A 26,536-nucleotide genomic window follows, 5' to 3' on the forward strand; every position below is an offset into this window, starting at 1 on the left:
AAAAAGTATGGTTTTTCCATATAATCTTTCAGTTATAGTAATTTAGGTAGTGGTTATAGCCATGGCGAAAAAAGTTTTAAATAAGGTTTTTGGTTTTAACATTGATGGCATCGTTTATGTAAATGTCATCCTGGGAAAAGGGTGCTGGACAGGCAGATCTGGAAACTGAACCACAGAGCAAGCAGTGGAGGTACAAGCTTTCTAACTCTGTCCTTCCACACTGCCTCAGTAGGAACAATCTTTGGAGGCAGTTAGTTTACTCTCTATAGTTGTGACGCTATCAAGATGGGTACTAAGGAGTTCCAATTGTAGTTGATGATTTTTGGGATCTGAGTAATTGTCCTGTAGGAATTGGATTGAGACTTTTAAACTTTTTTTTTAAAAAAAAACACATTTTGGCCACTGAACAGGTATTAGATGGTAACAGCTTCTGATTGTCATTGCTCCAGGTCATGTTCAAGCCAGTGATGCAGACATGACAGGCTCCCTGTTCTATCTCCTGAGCCACCCATTCCACCACCTGGATTCTTATCATTTGATTTTTTATGGTCATTTTGTGTGAGAGATTTGTTGGCATTTGGATTAATGAAGGCTGTTCTTTTCGCTTCCAACTGCTTGAAGGTGTGGGATTTTGAGACGATAGATGCAGCTGATTCTGTGGATGACACTGGACTACTAGAGATGGAGCATATGAATGAACTTTTAGTTGGCAAGAATGTCAACTTGAGCTCTATCATGAAAATTCATGATCTTGGACAGCCCATTTGGTATGCTCAGGTAAGACATGTTTGCATTCTTATCAACTCTGTGGAGCAATATTGGATGAGGAATGTGGTGATGCATTGCCAGAGGAAATCGGCTGTGAGGCAGTCTGTTTTTTTTTTCTTGTAGAACTAGTATCCTGTCACTTCCTGGATCTATTTTTAGAGCAGAATAACATTTGAGTCTCTCTTCTGCTTTGAGAGTGGGAGAATTTGCCGTACCCAGGCTTCACTGCCCTGCTCTGCTGCTAAGCACCAGGTGGAATTGACATCAAATTCTAGGAAGTCTAAATCCTGGTTCTCCCAGATAATGTTGAGTTTCTTACCTACGGTATTAGTAAGGAATTACAAGGACTGATGCTATTTTTAAACTTAATTTGAAAGAACTTAATTTGAAAGGTGTTAAATATTTATTTCAGGATTCCAGTGGAGCCATCTGGAAGCTTGATCTGAGTTTTTCAAATGTCGTAAGTTTTAGTTTCTCCCCCGTCCCTTCCTATTTTTTCACTTCCCCTTGTAGATTCCTTTAATTACCATGGGTGGAGGCACAGTGCCATCCAACTTTTGACCAAATACATAGTTGAGGATTTAGTATGATCATCAGGCATATCTTTATGATTTATCTTTATTGCTTCATTGATTTCAATTATTGGCCAAGATTTTCAAAAGTAACTGATTCTGGGTCCCTTAATTTTTGACTGCTAAACTGGAGTTACCTGAAAGGGGCCTGATTCTTAGAGGATAGGAAGTGGCAGACATGAATGTGGGCAGTTAATGTGAGGGCCAATAATATAACCTGTCGGGATAGGTATTTCTGAAGAGCCCATCACTACTGTATTTAAATTACGTTGAGGACAACAATTCACATCTCTGTACATTTGATCAAACAGATTGCTACTATTACTGCTGTAGATCTGCTATTGATGGAAAGGGTGACATGAGCAGCAAAGTTAAAACATAGACACTCAGAGTTTGATCAAAAAATTCCATCAAGCAGGCCCTGTAGCAGTGGATAAATGAAACTGCAGGACTATTATGGCAAAAAGATTATATATGAAGCGTATAATAAATACAGGAGTATATGGGGAAACCTATGTTTCTCCTTGGGCTGGAAAGACTTCCAGTGAACTATAGAGCCCTTGTTTTAAGGTCATTTTCTGAGTCTTCAGAGCAATAGTTTTCTATTATGAATGTGATCTGCAGGCATGGTGCCCCTCAGTATAATATGCTATTCACCTTTATTTTTACACATCTGATGCCATATTTTTAAATATTGCTTAATATGCCTGTAATGTTTGCTCATGCACCTTTTGTAGAATCAAAACCAGCATTTGCATGTACAAAAAGGGAACTGCATTCTTGGGTATCCATTGCATGTACCAACACCACATTTTTGCATCCAATAGATGTAGGCAGATTTTGCACATTTATTTTAGATGTCCATTTTATGTTGAGGAGGCATTACAAGCGATGTTTTCAGTCTCTGAACACAGCAGACCTCTGTTCTGATTTCTCTGTAGACCCATGATCCAGAGTGCCTGTTTACCTTTCACTCGGGAAAGATTGAAGCCATGGGTGTCTCTCCTGTCACATATCTCATGGCCACTACTGCACTTGACCGTAAGTACAACTGTTCTCTTTCTTCCGTTGAAGCTGTTAGCTTGTAAGGGCAGGGTTACAGCACTCAGGCTCATTGTGGAATCATTCTGTTTCAAACTAATGTGTTTAGTTCACAGGTGTTGTGGAAGTGTGTCTTTATTTTATAAAGATGCCTATCAGCTGGTCATTATTCCTGGGGACAGCTATATCATCCCAACCAGGGCTTTGTCAAGCTGCAGCTTAAAAACCTCTAAGGATGGAGATTTTTTTTTTTTTAAATTAGAATAGATCATTAATGGGTAGAAACCAAGTAAACTACAAGGAGTATCTGATCTTGAGAACTTGATTTTTGATTAAAGAAAGTCTCAATGTGAAGCTTTATAAACGCCAAATGTACAACAGAAAAGGAGAGAATTGTAAACAGCTTTCGTATTCAAGACTGAGTCAGTAACAATGTTTTATAATGCACCACATTCATTTATGGCACTGACTAAAATTCTGATTATTTAATACTTGTGTCTTTCTTTGCAACAGCCATCATGTCCTCACCAATAGTTTACCTGGGACTATGCACATTTATATTTTTTTTATTTAATTTATGAAAGTGTGCCTGAGTAAGCCTTTAACATTAACATTTAACAATTTAACATTGTTAGAGAGGGAAGGAATATTGGCCAGTTCATTGATATTATCCTTCATGCTTTTCAGAAAGTGCCACAAAATCTTAAACTTGATTTTGTCAGGTATTAATTATGTATGGTGTGCTACTTGAATCCAGGCATTCTGGCCTGAAAGCAAAGTTCCTACCAAGTGAGCCAAACTGACACCTATGATGGATGCTGGTTGTTATTGAAATACATGCGCCAATAGGCATTTCCACATCGCATTAATTCCAGCTAAAATGAAACTGGCTGTTATCTGGATTCTTCCCCATTTTAACCCATTTAATTATTTTCCTCAAAGGCAAATCCAAGTATCATATCATTTTTCTTGTGCCGTCAGCACAGGACTTCCTTTACTACATGTCAGTGTTGCTCCTGTGACTACTCGAGAATGACCCCAGCTGGCCAGTAAGACTGATTCCTCCTTTTCTTCAGAGCTCAGTATGTTATTTCTACCATAGTCTCAGCCTCCATTACCTTTGGGCTGGAGTGTTTAAGTCAAAATTAGTAATGCTAGTGTTTCTTTCATGGTAGCACAGAAAACTACAGTACTATGTAACCATCAGCGAGGTACTTGCAGTTGTGATTTTTGATTGTAAAAAGAGATTAACAACTTTCCAATCATTAAGATCCATAAGAAATTTACTCATAAATCTTAAGAAGCAAGTGGTTTTTCAAGAAAAAATTGTCTGCAATAACCTGTCTCCTTTCCACTCCCTACTTTCTTACACAGACTCAGTGCGAATCTATGATTTCATTGGCAATCGTCAGTTGACTGAGATTAAGTTTAAACAGGGAGGTACGGCGTTGACTTGGGCCCCCCGAGTGGTAAGTTTACCTTGCTGCACTGTGTTAACATGGATTGAAAAATGGTTTATAACATGGCAACTTCGTAGCAATTGCACATGTTCATGACACAGGGTTTTAATGAAATTACTGGTCAGCTTTGGCCTTTATGAATAACCGTTGGTGAGGTTTTCACAGTGGTAAAATCGAGGTCAGGACTCTGGGAAATTTTTAAATCCTATACTGGGATATGCGCAGATAAAAAAAGCTTTTTGCACTGTAGTGGATTTTCCCAGAGCACTAGAGCTTGGATGTACTGTATTGTGTATGTATTTCCCATATGTCTTGGCTTGTTAGGTATTCTACATGGCCTCTTTGGATTTGTAAAGGAGAGCAATGTGGACACTGCTGGGAAAAATAGCTAGAATAGAGTTTTTGCTCTTTAACTCAAACTTATTAATTGCCAATTAATTTGAGTTAGCTAACAGGATTAGAGGCTCCACAAATATTTGTGGCCAGGACTGAACATTTATGGAGTGTCTAGACTACCCTTTAAAACATAAGTTAATTGATTGCCAATTAACTTCAGTTAGCTAGAGTTAAACTCTTGTGTAGACATGTTCTTGGGGAAACATTTATTGTAAGCCTGCAGAGTTCATTTATCCAGGCAGTCAGTGAGAGAAATACTGTTCCTGGATTTTTAAAGGGTAGAGTGACTTTGTGACTATGCTTGCAAGAGCATTTGTGCTATGCAATCTTATGACTATATTATAGGTAACTAACTGCATGCTTATGGAGTAAGCAGATTGCCCCCACAAATATACAGAACTATACTGTTGACTCAGGGCCAGATTTACAAGGGTAAACAGGTACTTAAAGATGCAGCTAGGTGCCTAACAATGAAAGTCAGTAGGAGTTAGGCACTGTACCTGCATAGGTACTTTTGTAAATCCCACTAGATGCCTCTCTGCATCTTTAAGTGCTTAAATACTTTGTAAATCTGCCACATAGAGCATCCTAGAGTATTTTTAGTTTCCTTTGAAGTATTGGTCTCTGAACACTGCCTGAGGGAGAATACTTGGCTAGATAGACATAAGGAGTGAGCCCAGTATGTAAATTCCTACCTCAAGAAGCCAGTCAATGAAAGTCAATCAATTTTTATCATGTGCTATGAGCAGTTTATTTGTCTAGGATAATTTAAATCTCTCCTCCCTAAAAAGAATACTCATAGCTGCTGTTGGTTTAGATATACCACAGTCCCATGAGTTACAAGCATGTGACTCCCCACTGGCCTGACATCAAAATCAAAGCTCATTTTCCATGGTGGTATGTAGCATTGCTAGAGAGTAGGCTTTTAAAATTGAACCACGTTCCCTGTATGTGAATCTCATGTACGTAGACAATAGAGACTATGTAGAATGATCAGTGAGATTGGGTCTGTGTTAGCTCCAGAATTATGTGCTACATGGTTTCTCAGTGTCAGCCTGATGTTGGTCCCTGGCAATGTAATGGAGCACTGATATGGGACTTGATTAAATTAGATTCTTCCTTTAATGCTTTATTAATGCCAATCTACAGAGATTTATGGAAAACTGATCTTGTCAAACAAACAATTTTTTTAGTGAAAATGCAAGTTTGGTTGATAAAGACAATGGTCTCAATAGAATATACTTCTTTAAGGCATTTGACTTGGTACCGCACAATGTTTCAATTAAAAAATGAGAATACAGAATTAACATGGGACACATTAAATGGATTAACAGTGGATTGACAGGTCTCAATGTAATTATAAATGGGGACTCATCACTGAGCAGCTGTGTTTCTAGTGTGGTCTCAAAGTGATCAGTTTTTGCCTATGCTATTCATTTTTATTAACAACCTGGAAGGAAACAAAATCACTGAGAAAGTTTGCAGATGACACACAGATTAGGGGAGTGGTAAATAATGAAGAGTACAGGTCACTGATACAGAGCGATCTGGATCCCTTGGTAGAATTGGAAATCAAATCCTAGTGAGGAAACTAGAAAGGAGCATAAACTCTGGCAAGTCAAGGGTAAATGTATAATTAGCCAGGCCAAAAAAGAATTTGAAGAGCAACTAGAAAAAAAAATAAAAGCAAAAATTTTAAAAGTATGTCAGAATCAGGAAGCCTGCCATACTACGAATGGGGCCACTGGATGGTCAAAGTGCTAAAAGAACTCTCAAGGAAGCCCAGGCTATTGCAGAGAAGCTAAATGAATTCTTTGCATTGGTCTTTACTGTAGAGGATGTGAGAGAGAGTCCTACACTGGAGCCATTCTTTCTGGTGGCAGATCTGAGGAACCGGTTGAAGTGTCAGTAAAGAAGGTTTTGGAACAAATTGATAAATTAAACAGTAGTAAGTCATCAGGACTAGATGGTATTCAACTAAGAGTTCTGAAGGAACTCAAATATGAAATTTCAGAACTACTAACTGTGGTATGTAACCTATCATTTAAATCAGCTTCTATATCAGATGACTGGAGACTAGCTAATGTGATGCCAATTTTTTTAAAAAGCTCCAGAGGCAATCCTGGCAATTATAGGCTGGTAAGCCTAACTTCTGTATCAGGCAAATTGGTTGAAGCTATAGAAAAGAACAGAATTATCAGACATGTAGATGAACATGATACGTTGGGGAAGAGTAAACACAGCTTTTGTAAAGGAAATCATGTCTCACCAGTCTACTAGAGTTATAAGGAGAGGGATCAAACATGTGGACAAGGGTAATCCAGTGAATATAGTGTTCTTTGACTTTCAGAAAGCCTTTGACAAGGTCCCTCACCAAAGGCTCTTAAGCAAATTAAGCAGTCATGGGATAAGAGGGCAGGTCCTCAAATGGATCAGTAACTGATTAAAAGACAAGAAACAAGAGAATGACTAAAAGGTCAATTTTCAGAATGGAGAGTAGAGTCCCCCAGGATTTGTACTGGGACCAATGCTGTTCAATATATTCATAAGTGATCTGGAAAAATGGGTAAAAATTCATAGACACTACAAAATTACTCAAAATAGTTAAATCCAAAGCAGACTGCAAAGAGTTACAAATAAATCTCACAAAACTGGGCTACTGCACAACAAAATGGCAGATGAAATTCAGTGTTGATAAATCCAAAGTAATGCACATTGGAAAACATAATCCCAACTATTCATATAAAATGATGAGTCTAAATTAGCTGTTACCGCTCAAGAAAGATCTGAGTCACTGTGGACAGTTCTCTGAAAACATCTGCTCAACATGCAGCAGCTGTCAAAAACACTAACAATGTTAGGAACCATTAGGAAAGGAATAGATAAGACAGAAAATATCATAATGTCACTATATAAATCCATGAAACACCCACACTTTGAATATTGCATACTATTCTGATTGCCCCATCAAAAAAGATTAGAATTGGAAAAGGTACAGAGAAGGGCAACAAAAATTAGGGGTTATGGCACAGCTTCCCTATGAGGAGAGATTAAAAAAGACGGGTATTATTCAGTGGAGAAAAGAGATGACTAAGGGGATGTATGATAGCGGTCTATAAAATCATGAATGGTGTGGAGAAAGTGAATAGGGAAGTATTATTTACCTCGTCACATAGCATAAAAACCAGGGGTCACCCACTAAAATTAATCGGCATCAGGTTAAAAATTTAACATAAGGAAATACTTCTTCACAAAACGCACAGCCAACCTGTGGAACTTGTTGCCATGGAATGTTGTGAAGGTAAAAAAATAGAACTTGGTTCAAAAAAGAATTAGAAAGTTCATGGAGGATAGGTCCATCACTGGCTATTAGCCAAGATGGTAAAGGTGCAACTCTGTGCTCTGGGTGTCCCTAAACCTCTGACTGCCAGAAGCTGGTAGTGGATGACAGGCGGTGGATCACTCAATTGCCGTTCTCTTCATTACCTCTGAAGCATCTGGCATTGGCCTCTTTCAGAAGACAGTATACACTGGGCTAGATTAACCATTGATCTGACTCAGTATGGCCCTTTTTATGTTGTTCTAATAGTAAGCTGGTCACAAGCAAACAATGTGTTTTAATGTGGCCAAATGTAAGGTTATACTCTAGGAACATAGAATTTAGATCTTAACAGTACGGGGGACTCTATCCTTGGGAATCATTGACTCTGAAAAAGATGTGGGGGTTATGGTGTATAGTCAGCTGAACAGGAGCTCCCAGTTTGATGTGGTCAAAAGGACTAATGCGATCCCTGAATGCATAAATGGGAATATTGAGTAGGAATACAGAGGTTATATTACCTCTGTATTTGGCACTGGTGCAACTGCTACAGAAATACTGTGTCCTGTTCTGGTGTTCATCATTCAGGAAGGAAATTGATGTAAATTGGAGAGGCTTCAGAGAAGAGCCATGAGAATGATTAAAGGATTGGGAAATATGCCTATAATGATGGCTCAAGGAGCTCAGTCTATTTAAGTTTAAGAAAAAGATTAAGGGGTAACTTGATCAGTCTGTAAGTACCTACATGGGAAACAAATATTTGATAGTGGGCTCTTCAGTCTAGCAGAAAAATATATAACAAGATTCAATGGTTGGAGGTTGAAGCTAGATAAATTTACAGTGGAAATAAAGTGTACATTTTTAACCATGAGGGTAATTAATCATTGGAACAATTTACCAAAGGTTGTGGTGGCTTCTTCATTACATGAAATTTTAAAATCAAGATTGGATGTTTTTCTAATAGATATGCTTTAGTTCAAACAGGAATTATTTTGAGGACGATATGGTCTGTGTTATCTAGGTCAAATGAGGTGATCACAGTGGTCCTCTCTGGCCTAAGTCTACAAATTTTGTCATCTGTCTGAAAATGCAGGTCTTCTTAATTTCACTACTCATAGGTAAATCCTAAAGGAGGTCTAATTGCTGTGGGATTTGAAGATGGCGTTGTTCGCATTATTGAAGTTTACGATCCCAGGGGACTCGCCGTTGTTGCAGGACGGACCAATATTGGGAATGCAGAGATGCGTCTGAAACAAGTGTTTAAACCCCACACTGCTGCAGTTACAGCCTTGGCGTATGAACGAAATGGAGAAGTGCTTGCTACAGGGGTAAGTCTGACTTATTCACTGAATTGTTTTTAATTAAGCCAAAAATGTAAAACTATTTTAAGGTGATATGATAGTGCTTATTTATTGACTTATCCAATCATAGCTGCCACAAGGAGACTTTTCTTGCAATCTCCTCTTAGCCACTGGAGGAAATAGCTTCTACTGTCACATGGGCCATGGAGATCAAGATCCCAGAGCACTTGGGAGAGGATAATTTAGTGCCTAGAATTATTGGATTTTCTGTATCTTTGATGGGTCTAAGTAGATTATTTATCCAGTTAGTAGGGAATTGCATTGGTTGACAAATATCAGGAATTCCCAGCATCGAGGTGAGGGGTATGTACAGCCATGAGGGATTAGAAGTGTGCAAGTATGTGCAATGGTTAGAGAGCCTTGAAATACATACTTTCTGTTATCTTCCTTCTTTTTCTCAGAGTGAAGACAAAACAGTCTTCTTCTTTGCTGTTGAAGACAAATATGAGCCGATCGGATACATTTGTGTCCCGGGGCCTGTGCAGGCATTACAGTGGTCTCCACCTTCTCATGTGAGTAGGGAAGGTTTGTCCTGGTGCTTGCATCTTCTTTTTAAAAGAAGCTGTTTCAACGCACTGATGTTATAACCTATGTTGTTATCTTAAGGATGAAGAATCTCCATCTAAGCAATGTATTACAGACACTTTGCTGCCATACTCCTCCTGCCATTTCAGGATGAGAGCTATTACTAACCAGAAACATCCTCCAATGCAATTATTTTGGACCTGAGCAACAGAGTGCACCTGGAAGCCACCAAAAATCTTGTCCACCACTTTAACTTGCTCCTATGTGAGAAGCAAGATTCTGCATCTGCTTGTGAAACTTTTACAGCTTAGTTTTTATTTAAAAAGCACTGATTTGAACATTGATTGTGCCTGTTGCACGTGTTCAAATAGGCATTTACAATTGCAAACAAACCTTTCAAAGCATCAAAAGCAACGCTTTGGGTGTTTCTCTGAACTCAAGCTCCAGTGCCTTTGATGTTTATCCATGACTAATTCAAATAGAATTTTGTTATTAAAAACCAAGATTGCAAAAGTTTAATAAGGCCAGGTCCACCCTAGAAACTTTTGCCAGGATAATGTTTGTTGGGAGAGTGAGATTCTTTATGAAGTTTATAAACATTTAAAAAGCCCTAGCATAGGGGCAATGATACAGGCCAAAAAAATCCTTGTACCAGTATAGCTTGTTTTGTTTGGGGAATGGATGTAAGTTGTGTCTCTGCCAAGGTCTTTGCCAGTATAGTTATACATACTGGTATAGCTGCACTGGCAAAAACACTATCCAGACTAGACTTGTCCTAAGTGACCAGGGGAATTTGCTCATATCTGCTATCTTGGATTCATTCTATGAGGACAATCTGCTTCCTGATTACCTGACAAGCACCAGTATGTCTTCTCCCTCTTGCTTTTCAGGCTCTTCTGATTGTCCTCCTCCTGCATACCAGTGACAAGTATCTATCCCAACCTTGCTGCTAGGTGTAGAAACCCTCCTAACAGAGTATTTATTTGCATGTATAATCTCTAGGTTATACATTTGTGTAACTGTCAGATGTACCTTCATTTCTCTCTCTAATATAAGAGAAGAAAGATTAAAAGCTGAACATTGAATTAATGGAATTTTAAAGTTGAGATTTTACATGCACAAAAGCAATGTCATTCTAAGTAATGGTTCCTGCAGCAACTGCAACTATCTTTTTGCACATATTCAGGTTGTGTGAATTACTTGAGATAAAATAAAGAGCCCCATCCTATCCCCCAGACCTCCTTTGGAAAAAAACCCATATGCAAACTTGACTTTTATTACAATTTTAAAAGTTTGGATAATTATTCCTCCTACCCTTAGTTATTCTCAGACATTGGCATTTCTTGTACAATAGCTGGTGCATTTTTGGTTTTGTTTTGTGTTTTTTTGCAAGATTTCCAGCCTAGCCTTAAAGGCATAAGAGATATAAATGGTACAGATAGACTATCTGAACATTCAGCTGCTTAGTCAAACAAAACCTCTGACCCAAGCTTTTGGTTCAGGCCCATCTTTCAAGGAAACAGGCTCAGAAAATGTTAACTATTTCCTTGCAGCAGGGCACCCTAATACGGGGGTTGCAGGTCCCCTTCCCCTCTCAGGCCCCATCACGGTTTCTTGCCTCAGTAACATCCCTCCTTGTGGTTGGCTTATTACAAAAACATAGTGCAAATAATCCATAACAGAAGTCCCAAAACATAATCCATTTATCATCCCCACTGCATGTTGTCCTTATAACCCCATAACAGTTAGTCCATCAACATAATACATACCACATTCTAGCTTCTTCCACCAACCTTGGACTCTTCTGTCCTCTCCTGTCCTCCTGCCAGAACAGCTATCCAAGCCCTTCCAGCTCAAGGGCAACCACACTCTTCCTCACAGGAAGACACCCTCATCCCCCAAACCTTTCTGCTGGGAATTCATCCTCACCAGTGGAATGTCCATCAATCCTTCTGTTCTGTTAACCACTCATCTCAGACAGGCCAATAGTAGGCTCTTCCGCTGTTCCCTTGTCCTCAGTCCTCTCTGGCCTTCCTTCAGCTCCAGCTTTCTGGCTTGCAAGTCAGCAGGCAACTCACTCTGCCGCTCTTCAGCCTTCAACTCTCTGGTCCTGACTTTCTGCCTTCAGGAGGTCGGTCAGCCAGCAAGCAACACCCATGCCCCCCAGAAGCCTCCTCCCTTTCTAATGCTCCCTGATCCTTTTATAGCACCAGCTGCTCCTCTGCCTTTTTAATTGGCCAACTGGGCACACCTGTACTGGCACAGAGGCACTGGATCTGCTTCATTTAAAGGGACCAGCCACCCTGTGACACTAAACATCATCATGCTGTTCTCAGTAGAAACAGTTCCAAAAAGAGAGCTATACTGTCTGTAGCAAGGAGATCTTCAGTTGATTAGCTTTGCCTAGGATACATAATGTAGATGAGAGTCTCTGATTTCTGATGGTGATGTGTCCACTTAACTAATTACATAAAGTGAATGTTGACAGGCTTGCCTTTCACTTTGTCGCTTGACAGCTTCTGACCATTAGCTTTACTCTTCCTCTCTCACAGTTCTATATGTCTGCCTAATGCTTGTGTTTTCTGTGCTGTTCTACAGGCAGAGAGCATGCTGCTTGTGCTCTGTGAGAACGGCTTTGTGCTTCAGGTTGCTGCTCCCATCCTTGGGGAACAGGACACAGTGTCCACCTATGAGATCAAAGGCCTGCCCACACAGTATTTCCGTTTCTGCAGCATTAAATCCCGGATCAAGGTAAAGAACTGTCCTGTGGGGAATTAAATTCTCAGCCCTCAGCTATCACTATCCCCAGAATGTAAAACTACTCCACTCAAGCTGCAAGTCTGCCTAGTGCCAAATGTAGGGTTCTACCTGAGCCATTCATAAGGAATGACCAGGCACAACCCATTCATGGCTTTGCTTCATCAGTTGGAAAATATATGTTGTCATCACTAATTCATGGAAAATTACATTGAGGAATAACACATAGTTTAGAATGCATGTATATTACAGGAGAACACTAGTGGTAGTAGAATTAAAGTTAATATGTCGCTTCCATTCTAAAAATGTATTTTCAGTCTTTTAATTTTCAGAAAAAATTATCCTTACAGCTGTAATTTCTTATGGTCGATCCCAGCCTCAAAAGAAATTCTTTTGAACAGTTTCATAAACATTCATTTGGCCACTTTTGAGTGAACCAAACATGAAAAATGGTGGTTTTTCACCAGTTAAATTTTTCTGGGGTTTTTTTGGTGTGCTCTGATAACTCTAAATGGGCTATTTTTATGTATATCATAGAATCATAGAATCATAGAATATTAGAGTTGGAAGGGACCTCAGGAGGTCATCTAGTCCAACCCCCTGCTCAAAGCAGGACTAACCTCTGCTATATCATCCCAACCAGGGCTTTGTCAAGCCGCAGCTTAAAAACCTCTAAGGATGGAGATTCCACCACCTCCCTAGGTAACCCATTCCAGTGCTTCACCACCCTCCTAGTAAAAAACTTTTTCCTAATGTCCAACCTAGACCTCCCTCCCTGCAACTTGAGACCGTTGCTCCTTGTTCTGTCATCTGCCACCACCGAGAACAGCCTAGCCCCATCCTCCCTAGAACCCCCTTTCAGGTAGTTAAAGGCCGCTATCAAATCCCCCCTCACTCTTCTCTTTTGCAGACTAAACAAGCCCAGTTCCCTCAGCCTCTCCTCATAAGTCCTGTGCTCCAGCCCCCTAATCATTTTTGTTGCCCTCCGCTGGACTCTCTCCAACTTGTCCACATCCTTTTTGTATTGGGGGGCCCAAAACTGGACACAATATTCTAAATGCGGCCTCACCAATGCCGAATAGAGGGGAATAATCACTTCCCGTGACCTGCTAGCAATGCCCCATCTAATGCAGCCCAATATGCCATTGGCCTTCTTGCCAACCAGGGCACACTGCTGACTCATATCCAGCTTTTTATCCACTGTTACCCCCAGGTCCTTTTCTGCAGAGCTGCTGCCCAGCTCGTCGGTCCCCAGTCTATATATGTAGAAAAAGAAGTCAGCATTGCATGACACTTATGCATTCCTGAATGAGGACTAGCTCCTTTGAAGACACGTGGGGCCAAATTCACTGGTGGTATAAACATGGGCAACACCTTAGATAGTACTGGAGTTATACACTCTTTCACCAGTGGGTATTTTAGAAACTGAAAAGCAAACTCTAGTAGGCTCAGGAATAAAACACTCTCCGAGTCAGTGCTCAATCTACCACATCACAGCTGCCTCTCTTGGGTGATGGCACTTCAATTCTCAACCTGTATTTTCAATTATTTATAACTGCTTCTTCGATGTTTTGCTAAAGTTCTGGCAAAGCACCAGCACACACAGTGACCTGAGTACTGAATTCCTCCTGGGAGAAGAGATCTCTTTGGCTTCCTTACAAAGCTAATATTTCCCTGGGAAAAGCCTATTATAGCATGATATTTGACACTTATTTATGCCAAGATAAGTTTTAATAAAACGCAGATTTTAAAGGTTGTATAAATTGGCCATGGCAGCACTCCTCAATTCAGTGTTCAGAAGGAAGGTCATTACAAACACTTAGTTTTCACTTTAAACTTACGTTTGAGCATAAACAATGCAATGCCACATGGGAATCTGAATTCAGCTCTCCAGCCTGGTCCCATTTACTTTTGGGCATGTAAAGGACAGAGTTCGGGAGCACTGCAGAAGTACTGCATCCAGTTCATGACTTGATAGAGAATTTCCCATTGCTGTCAAGCAAACCTTCTGGCTAACACAGGGATTGATTGGCTTGGGAAAAAGCTGCATTTAGTATGTTATTGAAGGAGGGTGATTGCTGTTTCACTAGTCCTTTGAGGCAGTATATAAGAGGAGGAGGGAATGGGAGGATTCCCACTGCAGCAGGTATGATGGGGCTTGTCTACAGAGGCCCTGCAACGTGGACTACAGGGGTTGAATTGCAGAGAGCATCGAAGTGTTGTGCTGGAACTGCTCCATGTAGACCCTGCTACCTAGTTTATGTTAACTCCCATTTCAAATGTTAACGAGAACTATGTACCCTTTAGTTTGCACTAGCAGGGCATACATGGGCAATTCCAGCAAGACATTTTAGCGTGTGCTGCATTTCAAACCCCCATCGTCTGCACTGTGTGGTCTTATAAAAAGGCCTGATCTTTGTTTAGTTAGAGTAATACTTCCCTCATTTTCTAATTTCTATCATTTTTATCACGAGAGCCTTTCAGTCAATAGAGCACTGGTTTGTTGATTCATTTGTCACTGCTTTCTGTAACAGAGGGAAGAGGAGATTGAGCGCAGAGAGAAAAAGAAACAGGAGGAGGAGAAGGCAAGGCTGGCGTGGATAAAGAAACAGCAGGAGATGGGAATGGAGATAGAAGAAGAGCCAGAGTCAGAGCCTGAGAAAGAGGAACCTCTGCCACCCATCTACATCCCAGAGGAGCCCAGCCCCATTGTCTGTGGGTTTTATTCAGCACCAGGGAAATTCTGGCTTTCTTTGGTAAATTAAATATTCTTTCATTTTTTTATTTGAGAAAGATTGTAAGGTGTAGAGACAACAACATTCATGGCCTTGGGGATTAGATGGCTTAGAGAACTGGTATTTGGAATAGAAAATTTTGGCCTCTGGGACACAAGCTCATATGTGCCCCTTGCTTGATGATGTCCAAGTGCTCGGTGAAGTCCAAGTGTTTGACGTGAGTGCTCAGTGATTTTTGTGAAAAGATTTTTATGGTGTCATTCTAGTTCACAACAAATGGCACTCTTGGAGATCAGAGAGGCCAAGGACTGAATGCACCTGGAGACTAAACTTTTTCCACACTGTTAGAGGGTGGTCCCTTGTGGTCAGGACTGAGGCACATTGGTGGGACAGAGAGGGTTGGTGATGGCTTGTAACTCTACTGATCATGGTGGACTTATTCTGTGGATAAACAGAGTTTCCAGGGGGTTTTAGTTTGGCATCTTTCACTTGCAATAAATTCATTTTTAAAAAGAAATTTAAGAAAAGAGCAATTGTTCATGAACCCGCATTTTCCTGGACACCTGCATCAGCGTCCTTTCCTCAGCTCTTCTTTATGGCCCTTCTCTTTTTAGGGTGGTTATGACTCTGGATACCTCTACCACTGCAGATTCTCCCCGATTCAGGACCAAATATCCCCTGAAAGCAGGCAAGATGAGCCCTTTGATGTGATTCCTATGGAGAACACAGATGACAGCCCCATCCAAAGGATCTCTTTCTGGTAAAAGCACTAATGCACTATGACTTATAATTCTGTGCTAAACTGAAGAACTGGACTCTGGCGATATCATGGTATATTCCTCTGCTTCTTTCCTTGTGTGGATCAATATCCGTGTGCAAGAGTTCAAGAAGAGTTCTGTTCTATTACCTGGTACCTAGTGTTAGTTGGTTACCAGAGTTAGGATTCCTGATTGGCAGGATTTGTGAGTACAGCTATGTAAAACACATGATTCATGTTGAAAATGCCCGTTTTCTTGAGCACTCAAAGCTCAATTGTGCCTTTAAGGTACAGCCATGGATTGGGGCAGTTCTCCCCAGGGAAAGTCCTGGGATGCTGCTACCTCCTATGGGGTTGCAGCCCATTATCCCTGTGCAGTGGTCCTACTTGCTGGGTCAGTGCATAGGGAGATGGAGTGATGGCCATACCTCCTTCCATCCCTCACCCCCTTTAGGGTGCTCTTTGCCCCCCAGGAGAGTATGGAGGGAGTGGTCCCCACACTTTCCTTGTGCCAAGCCTGCAGCTTGAACTGGACATTATGTGGACTGCACAATTGGAGGGGGGGGCTCCTTGTGCCTGCCCCCTCCCCCCCCGCCATGAGGTCTGGCCTGATCTGACACTAAGGAAGCTGTTTTAGGTTCTAAAAACTGTAATTTGCATCTGTCTTCTCTCCTTCTATTGGGTGGAGTGTGGGGAGGTGAAAGTCACCTCCCAACCCCGCACCAGGGTGCGTGGAAGCCATGCAACCCCTATTTAGCTGCTAAACTAGGCTGTGGGCTGGATAATGGCCACAGCCAATCTGCACCTGTTTTGCAGGGTGTTGGAGCTCAATGGAGTCATGCAGATCCAGATCCAAAATCCTTCCCAGCCCACATCTCGTCCACACCAAATAGATTTTCTCTGCCACCCCATGGGCCAGTTCAGAAGCCAGTTCTATGATACAAAGGAGCTGCATAGGCACCTGTGTGCAGTCATTTAACTTGCCAATGGCCTGCATGCTTGTGCAGGGCATAAGTGGTATGTGTGTGAGAACCTTGTTCCAGCCCTTCGTACTTGGGTGAAATTCACCTACTGAATTTACTAATTCACCTACTAATTTAGCTTTTGTTCACAAGTGTCATTGGGTCTTTGCTGTTGCAACATTAACTGTTCTAGATCAGTACCTGGAATTGTTTAGCTTTTGTTCGCTTTATAGCACCAGCAAGTTGTTGATGTTCTGTGGGATGAAAGATGGAGCAGTGCGAGTTTATCCTCTCCAGGACAAAGACCTCTCAGCAGACACGATGAATGGATACTGGTCCTTCAACATGCATGACAATGATTATGGCCAAATCCAGGCGATCTACTCTAGTTATGATGACCGGTTCCTGGTTACCTGTGGAGCAGATAGCAACATCTTTACCTTCAATATCTTGTCTCCAGAGGACATTCAAAGAGAGCTAAAAGCCAAAGTGCCCTCTCCAAGAGTAAGTGACTAAATGAAGATATTCCCCAATTCTTCTGTTATGTTCTGGTGCATTGGTAAAAGCATTACAGTTACTTCTCCAGGACATGTCCAAATCTATGAATACCAGAGTACCCTCTAATGCTAAGTAATGGTGGGCCTGTTACTACTTCTGTGCAAAAAATATGGAGTCTTTTTGCATTGCTCCCGGGCAGTGGGAGGGAGCCCGGGAGCTTGTGGACTCCCAAAAGAGAGCTGAGAAACGGGGCTCTCAGTTCCCCACACTGCCCCTTAGGTCGGTGGAAGTGCTCCTGGTGAGGACACACTCCACCGACCCAAGGAGAACAGTGTGGACATCAGCCACTGCTGTAATTATAGCGGTGGCTGTAAGTCGACATATGTCATGTTGACTTATTTTTTTAGTGTAGGCAAGGCCTTTGTCACATGGAAAAGTTTTCAAATTCTGTCACTACCTTTAGACGTAAATGGGATTCATAGTGGGTCATACTCAAATTCACTGAAATTGAGTTACATCATGGATCACTTTGGCCCCTCATATTCATTGGTAAATATTGTGTTGGCCTCTTTTTTTGCCTGAGGAGCCATTTAGAACCTGATATTTAGTGACCCTGTGTGGTGTCACTCATCATGAAGATTTCATCTGGCTTTACAAACACCACCTGACTTGTGAGGAGCAGTATGGAGTTCTTTCTTAACTTGAGGAACAGCCTCATGAGCTGTTGAGTGTAATTGGTTGTTTACACAAAGGTTATATTTTTGCTTCACAGGGAGATCTCGAAAAGGAGAAAACTGCAGAGGATATTGAGGATCCCAGTGCCTACAGGTAAGGCTTACTTGATGAATGGGGGAAAGACCGCACTTATTGGGAGCGCTGCCTCCAGATCATGTGGCCCAGCTGTTTTGCTGCCTTAAAGAGAGCAGTAGCTCACTCCAAAGTTGGGCCATTGTCTCAAGATAACCAAGGCCTTTGATGCCTCTGCAGCCTTTATGCAGACATCCATATCATCCACCTGTATTTCAGGAGTAATTGTAGCATGGTGTTCTGACATTATTATTTAACATATATGTTCTGGTAGCACATAGAGGCCTACTAAGCCAGAGATCCATTGTGCTAGGCACCGTACAAACATATAGTAAATGATGAGCCCTTCAACCAAAAGCTAATGTTTCATTCTACTTTTCTTCAGCCCCATTGATTCCAGGGGAGCTGCATGAGTGTTAGTGAGGGCAGAATTTGACCCGAGTTTGTTCCTGGCTAAAAGGCTGCACTACTGTGTCTCCTCTCTCTTCCTCTCCACCATCTGATAATGCTGCTTCCTTTTTCATGCATTTCCAGTATTGAGAATGCCAAGCGAAAAAAGGAATATGACCAGATAATGAAGGCAGCAGAAGACAAAAAAACCCAAAAGAGGCAAGAGCTGATCACCCTTCGGCATGAGTTTCATCACCTGCTTCAAAGGAACATGGAGCTGCCGAAGCACATGCAGCTACACAGAGAGGTACATCTGATTGTTGTACAGGTCATTTATCTGTGGATTAGGCTGCCAGCTTAAAATGAGCAGTGCCCAGTGTGTGAGTCAAAATATGTCTAACCTTTTCTCTCCCTCTTCCCGCTCCAGCTCCTTAAATGAACTGCTTCTCCATGACACAGGCATTTCTGAGTGTGCTGCAGAAGTTAGTGCCTCAGAAGTATCTGTAAGATTTATAGACCAATCAGTGATGCTGCTGACTTCCAGTCACTCTTTAAAGGCTACAGTGAAGGGAATGGAAAAATGATAGAGAACCATACTGAAGGGAGTGAAAGTGGTAACGCTAACAAGGGGCTAAATATTTGCCTTGGTTCTCCCTTGCACATTGTGTTTGATTCCTGCTGTGGAGAAGCATTGGAATTCCTTGATTTTCAATTTTAGAAGGACTGGAAGAAGGGGTATGCGTGTGTGCATGTGTATTTTAATATACCAGGAGTTCCAACCCACACCTAGTGCTGGGTAACATTGGAGAAGTGTTTTGGAAGAACATGGCTCTCTCTACTGTGGTAAACAGTTTCTGAAGTGAGCAGTTGTGCCTATGTCTGGACAAAAAAAGTCTTAAACCAAAGCACTGTGACTGTCATAGCCTAACATTCAGCATGCTATGATGCTGAGTTTCCTATCTATCTGCAGGAATTTGAGATGGACCACAGAATCCATGAGGAGATGGATAGGCAGACAGCACAGAGAATCCAACTTGTGCAGAAGGAGTTGGCCTGGGATCAGGAGAAGCACCGCATTGGACTGCAGAAATTGCAGAGTCGGTAAGGACTAGCTTTCTTTTACCCTCTTCCACCGTGTCTTTCATTAACTCAGTTCCATCTGTCTTGAGGAACAAGAAAGGAACATTTTCTTCATAGAACTAAAGTATATCTATGTCCTGTTTGTCACTATATTCTCATTTGATCCTAACCATACACAAGTTAGGCAAGCACTGATATGCAAATCAGGTTGTTATTGAATCTGGATTGTGCTATCTACCTCCATGACATCAGAGCCATGTTTTGGGGGAACAACTCTGCTTGAGTTTCAGTCAGTGACACTTGCTGGGGTTCTAGAAGTGCTGGTGGAACTTTTAGGAATAAACTGTGCAGTGAACCCAGGTTCTTCATGTGTGGTGACGTGCAGATGGCGACAAACTGAGCTTGTGATGGAAAAGAGGGTCATTGCCTCCCTTTGGGAGGGCAGTGTACCAGTATTACTTAAGAACAGATGGTTTCTTGAGCAGTGGTCAAACAATCTCCTGATGTGGATAATTCCACCACTTAAAACCCTGTTTGGAATCTCCCTTTTGTGGGGAAGATTGCTATAGTAATGCAATTCTGTTGATTCCCGGACTCCTCAGATTTCCTTGATCCTGTCCTGTCCAGTTTTAGGGCTGAGTTTGATATAGAGATTGATCTGTAAGGTGATTTTTCCAGGGGTAGACAAAGATCAACTATCTATGCTAGTTCGCCTAGATCTGTCAGATGTCTTAGACACCATTGATGATGAGGTATTGCTGACATACCCACCCTTGAGTGGCTCCATTCCTAGATTTTATGATGTCAGTGGAAGCTACTTCTGTCATATCACTGATACCCGTTGTTTTAGGTGTGCAAATACTATGGTTGTATAATATGTTTAATTAGTATAATACATTGTTTAAGCCCTTTGGGGCAGCAATATGGGATAGAAGGAAAATACTTCATAGACTGCTACTGCAGAACTCAGACAATAATTCATGTTATCTCTATTCTGTTTCCTCAGGTTTTGGGACACATTGGAATTTGACACAGTGGTTGTTCATGCTATAGGAAGCAATCATCAAATCTCCACATATAGGCTCCTGGCAATCTCCGAGAGGTACTATAAAGCCAGAAAAAAAAGTCAAATAGGAAAGAGGAGAACAAGCAAATTAGATTGGAAAGGAAAAGAAGCAGAACAAAGACGAGAAACCCAGAAAGAGATAGGTAAGATATACGCAAAGGCCTAAATGCTGCCATTCTGTTTACTAGAATGTTCTTTCAATCCTTCATCTCACCTTGTTTATTTTCCTGAACTTGAGTGGAAGAGACTGCAGTATTCTCATCATTTTTAAGCAAAGAAACTTGGCGCTAGGTGGTCACAAAGTATTTTCATGTTCCTTTTCAGTCACTGCTTTGCATTTTCAGTCAACAGTTCCCCCATGCCATTTAGAAGTAGATGTTTTCCACATTCCAGTCAATGTTGGCAAAAACCCATCAACCCAAAGGGGACACACAGGGTTGCACAACATTATAGGTTGTTTTTTTTTTTTAATTGAGAATGTGGCAAGAGTAAAGGACCATTGACTGCAGCTATGCTGACTTATACCAGTTGAGGAGCTGGCCCTGCATGGTTTACAGTATCTGTGACTTGCTTTTATATCACATAATAATACCTAATAGTTACACATCCACTCCATTCTTTTTAGGTCAGGCTGCTGGAGTTACTGAAGAGGAGATGGAAGTTGACAAGCTGATGAAGAGGCCCCAGATGCAAGCTGCTATAGGACGTTTTGGTGGAAACCGACTTGAGCAAATTAGAAAAATTATTGAGAAAGCAGACAGGGCCAAAGCTAAGATCATGCAAAGAAGGAAGGAGTGGGATGAACTGTGAGTCCTGAATCAGAAACTGCATCTTTCTATTGGTCTGTCTCTATGTTTCTTGTCTGTGGTCAATTAATCATACTTAGCTTTTAAATGCCACTGTTAAATAAAATAATGCCAATTTGGAGGGTTAAATGACACAAAAAGTGACCAATCAGGCTGAGGGAAAAGGAAGTAGTTGTTGGGGGTGTCTAATTCCATCTTGGCTTGGGAGCACTAAGACTTGTAGAGTTAATCCTCGATTAACCCCTTGTGCACCAATAGTGTGGGTGAGCCATTTGTACTAACATCATGAACATTATATAAGCACATGTGTATGTACATGTCACACTGTCCTTTCCCTTTCCCTGCTGGCTCCAGTCTTAAAATGGAAAATGACAAGAAAGTCTCTCAAAATGCATGGAAAACAGGAATCTCTTCTAACTTAATCTATAGTTTACTCACATGAACGAAGCCAGCAATGGACGCAGAAAGATAGTGCAGTGAGTTGCAAATTCTTGAAGTCAATGAGAATTTGACTGGATAAGAACTGTACGATTAGGACCTCTACTCTATGTGACCGACAGCCAAGCAGAACTTTGTCAACCATCTCTCTGAGAAAGTCAGCAGCATGTGCTGTGCATATCAGTTGAATGAGTCATGTAACAGCTATCCCCTCTCCAGCCCCTACCCTTTCCTTGGTGTTAACATGACTTGAGGTATCAAATTGGGGGAAGCGCTACAGATGCTTGCTGCCATCTCCTCTTCATTGGGTGTTTTGTGAGCTGGAATCAGCTTTATAGCATGTTATCTATTGCTCACTGCTGAATCTCAGGGTCTTCTCCCAGGGCCTCATTCAAAGGTCTTACCTGAATCTGTCCTTAATGGCACATCTACATCATGCATTTTTTTAGTTTTTAAAAATCACATTTTCCTATGCATATTTGTTTTACTCTTCAAAACTGAAGGAGATATTCTTCCCAAAATATGGATCCCTTTCTGAAATTCCCGCTGCACACATATAAACTCTTTCAAACAATTGATATTTCCTTCTAAGTATTGCTTAGCCTTCCACTGACTCTTAACTCTCCTACAAGCTCTGTTGCACAAAGCAGGAGTTATCAATAGGTCAGGTAAGCACAGAGGTGGGAGATTTAGGCAATCTTAGAATTTCTGCTTGGTTTCGGTGCTTGGCAGATACAAGAGCAAACCCAGTGACAACTATGAGAATCCCAAGGATGTTCAGGACATCAAAGAGGCTCAGGAAAACATGGGGGATTTCAAACTGAAGACAGCCACAAACTACAAGATCCCGGAGCACATGCGCATGAATGCAGAGAAGAAGAAGGTGCAGCTTAGGTCGTTAGAGGTGGCGGTATGTAAATGGATTCACTGGCAGTGGGGCTCTTTTTTGAATATGTTATCTAGAAAATGAGTCATTGCAAAACATTTTGAAAGTGGCGTGGTGGAGGCCTGCTAAGGACAGATCATGTGTGGTCAGCTTTAACTGCACATCAGTGTTCATTTTGCCAAGTTTTTGTATTTCACCTAGCCCAAGATTACATCAACCCATACCCATTATTATAATCCTCAAATGGCTCTCATTGACCAAGTAGATATGTTAAGCAGGGGAACTGATTTTTTCCGCGGGCCTTTAACAGAAACATCAGTCTTTTGCATGTTTCCAAAAGCACTGCCATGCAGAGGCTAAAACTTTCCCCAGAAACTCAGTGACCTAAATCCCCCATCCCTGCCATGTTGCACCATTATAAAAATGGAGAGAGAATTAACTGTTCTTCATGTGGTATCTGCATATTGACACTTGTGGGATTAGTGACTCCTGGCATGAAGCCAGGGAATCTTTCTAGTAAGCACTGTCCATAGGGGCTACTCACCCTTCCCTCACTCGTGAAGAATTTTGAGGGTATAAAAGGGGGAGTGGCCCCACCTGCCCCTCAGTTCCTTATTAACTGCTGAAAGAGCAGCAAACTTGGAGCACATACAGTGTCCTCAGGGCTTTCCTCATTGGTTTCTTTCTTTTTCTTCTGCTCTTTTGGGGCTTTTTTCATTTTAGTTAGTTAGACGGTTAGTCAACCCATGTTATTTCATTTAGAAGAACCAAGAAAAAACCGTACCTGTCAGACCTGGGAATTGACTGGGTGACGTACAGGAGCAAGAGGGCTTCCTCACATACACCTGCTGATAGGGAAGGATCCTTAGGCCCAGTCGACTAAGTCTGGTAATGTGTAAGTCCAGCATCAACTTTGTACATCTACTAGCCTAAGTGGCTCTGTGACCTCCTTGTGGCATCCATCTCCCTTGCCTTATCCCAATGAGCCTGATGCTGAGGACCCTATATTCCTCCAGATTTGAGCTAATTTAGCACAGAGTCCTCATACTGTCAATGTGATGCTGCCATCCTTGGGTCCAATTGGAGCCAAGGTTCCAGAACTGTCAATGCACCATCAAGATTTTGGGTTCCCCTTGTTTGACTGAATTCATCACTGAGGTTCAGACACCACTGATGCATTGCAACAGTTCCTGGATCCCTTCTGGGTCAACTGAATTCAGCACTGACATCCTGGCATCATCACTATGTCGCTGAGGTTTCCAGTTCCCTTCAGGTTGACATAGTTCAGCACCAAGGTTGTAACACCATGGACATCAACAGATTCAACCAGGTTAATCAGAAGAAAGTGCTTAGGATCCATCATCATAGATCCTGGTGAACCACTTAATGAAGTAGTCCAGTGCCCATTGTACATGCCATTTATGTTCTCCCAACAGCCTGGGTCATCTGAGTCTGGTGCTAAGATTTCAGCACTGTTAGCTGGTGTATCACACGCCTGAAGCGGTCAAACACCAGTATAAGTGGTGTTAGGTATCTGGAGCCTTCTGGGTTGTTTGGGTTTAGTGCTAAGGATCCAGCACAATTGACATTGGTGAGCCACTTGCTTGAAGTGGCTTGGTGTACACTGTATGTGGCACTAAGGTCAACCTTAGTTGAAGTGATTTTGTATCCAACTCAAGTGGCTTCAGATACATGGATCCAAATGAGCCAACATAACTCGGTGGCAAGGATCCAGCACCATTTGCTTGGGTAAGCCACTTGTCAAAGTAGATTAGTACCTAGTGTCAGAAGTACCCAGATCTCCAGGATAAGCAGCTGAGGCTCTGGCATTCTTTTTGAGGGAATTCCTCCAGACAAAAATCAGTAGAACTGGCCATGTTTCCAGGCTGTGGCTCTGAGTAGGACCTCAAACAGCCTTTATTGGCTCCCAAACCCTTCCTCTGGGTTCGAGATGTCATAGAGTGCAGAGACATCCTCTGCACTGACACCTTGGAAACACCTTCCCAAGCCAGATTGAGGTAGCTCTGGTACCTACTGAGTCTCATTCAGTGCCACACCATTCTTGTCTCTGAAAATAACTAAGACTTCTAATCTGGCCCTGTCTTTGAAAATGTCCAAGGTTGTTATTGCCTTAATTGCCCATTAACATCCTCCAAGCTTCAGGGAAGCAATACCGAGAGAGAGAAATTTTGGCAGCCACTCCTGGGATCACACTGCCTTGACATCAAAGGTCTTGGTTATGATTAGATCGATCTCTTTGGTGCCACTTCTAGTCTGATGGTTTGATCCTGAAATTTATTCTGCTGCAGTTCCAGGAAGATTTTGGATTTTCATCTTTTGTTAGATGTAGCAGACAAATTTTGTTTCAGGCACAGATGCCTAAGATTGTTTTAAATGTACCTGAACCTGAATGCTCAGATAGTGATGATGTCCTGTGGGAAAACACTTAACTTGTAAATCTCGCTAATCTTCGATGAGTGGAAATATGCACTCAAAGAAGAAAGGAGGTTACTTACCTGTAACTGTTCTTTGAGAGTGTTGCCTCTGCATATTCACACTCCCTGCCCACCTTGCCCTCGTCTTCGGAGTAACAGCTCAAGAATTCCAAAATTAGGGAAGGAACCAGGACCAGCGGAATCAGGACAGTGGTGGGGGCTAGTTCCCCCACACTAGAAATATTGTAGGAGCTGATCTATGTTTTCACCTCTGCGCATTTCACAAACCATGCAGCAGCTCAGGCTGGGTTGTACTCGCAGTTTCTGAGGTCAGAGCAGGACCTGGAGAGACTGGAGCGGCCACTGTGGCACCTGGGATCAGGCAAGGAAGCAGGTAAAAATAGAGTGATAGGGCCAGGGCTGGGAGCAGTTATCCCTAGTGAGAGAGACACCTCAACCCCCTTTTCTGTCTGCAGTCCCGACACTTTGCCCACATCCCGCCCCCATTCAAAATGAGCTTCTTCCGCCTCTGGAAGGAACTGAAGGGTCCCCACTCCTCCTCTGAGACGGTGGAATCTTCTGCAAGGGGGAGAGAGTGCAAGTGGCCCAACAGACCCAGCTCACTAGAGAGATTCCACAGCTTAGTGCCAGGAGGTGCTAATCCCATAAGGGTGACTATGCAGAAGAGACACACTCAAAGAACAACAGTTACTGATAAATAACCCCTCTATCGTGTTAACCAACCTTGACGGGTTTGAATGCTTAAGTTAGACCAGTGCTTCTCAACCTATTTACCATTGTGGGCCATGGCTGTGTGTTGATTGGGCCGCAGGTTGAGAACAATTATGTTAGACAAACCACTGATCAGTTTCCTGTGTCAGAGAAGATTTTATGCTGTAGAAATGTCCTTGGGAACTCACACTGAAATTCCTCCTCTCTGCAGGTCCATGAGAAGAAATTGACCATGAACAAATGGATCGTGTCCCTGAGGGACCTCAAGGTGGCCATTATTGAAGAGATCAACTGCCTAGTGCAAGAATTGAAATCCATACAATCAGCCTTGGATGTCTCTGAACAACTCCCTATTCCCCCAATCCCTCAATTACACCCAGAGGAGACTCCAGAAAAAAAATTTCAGTATGACAATAATATCCTCCTGAAGTTCAAACAAGAGCAGGAAAACAAGGCTAGGCTCTCTGAGCAGGTGGAAGAGATTGCATCATTTGCTGTATTTGGGGGAAGATTCCTTCATGCACCTTCTCTAAAAGAAATAGACTCCCCAACAAGAGCCTCAAGTGTGAGATCAATGAGAATAGCATCCTCAATCGGCACAATGCAACCAAAGATTTTTGAGATTGAAAAGGCAGAGCCAACGGAGATGGAACTGGAAATTTTAAAAAAGGAGAAGATCAGAAACATTTATCTTCAAGAGACCTTGATCAAAAGGGTAGGAGAACAAAAGGGAACTTTTTCAAGA

General features: G+C 41.9%; 1 protein-coding gene across 1 annotated transcript in view; it reads left to right on the forward strand.

Moving 5' to 3' along the window:
• Positions 1-26,536, forward strand: part of CFAP44 (cilia and flagella associated protein 44) — a 61,777-nt gene that overhangs the window by 19,162 nt on the left and 16,079 nt on the right. Inside the window, 17 exon segments of the mRNA XM_067546427.1 lie at positions 622-777; positions 1,181-1,228; positions 2,282-2,381; positions 3,756-3,850; positions 8,675-8,884; positions 9,319-9,429; positions 12,041-12,193; positions 14,734-14,955; positions 15,549-15,694; positions 16,887-17,157; positions 17,924-17,979; positions 18,493-18,655; positions 19,319-19,449; positions 20,435-20,637; positions 21,120-21,300; positions 22,471-22,648; positions 26,003-26,506. Coding sequence (XP_067402528.1) covers positions 622-777; positions 1,181-1,228; positions 2,282-2,381; positions 3,756-3,850; positions 8,675-8,884; positions 9,319-9,429; positions 12,041-12,193; positions 14,734-14,955; positions 15,549-15,694; positions 16,887-17,157; positions 17,924-17,979; positions 18,493-18,655; positions 19,319-19,449; positions 20,435-20,637; positions 21,120-21,300; positions 22,471-22,648; positions 26,003-26,506 — 2,928 coding nt within the window.

Source organism: Emydura macquarii, unplaced genomic scaffold (assembly GCF_026122565.2).
Source record: "Emydura macquarii macquarii isolate MOO-44397 ecotype Brisbane River unplaced genomic scaffold, CSIRO-AGI_Emac_v2 contig_1119, whole genome shotgun sequence".
Lineage (NCBI taxonomy): Eukaryota > Metazoa > Chordata > Testudines > Chelidae > Emydura > Emydura macquarii.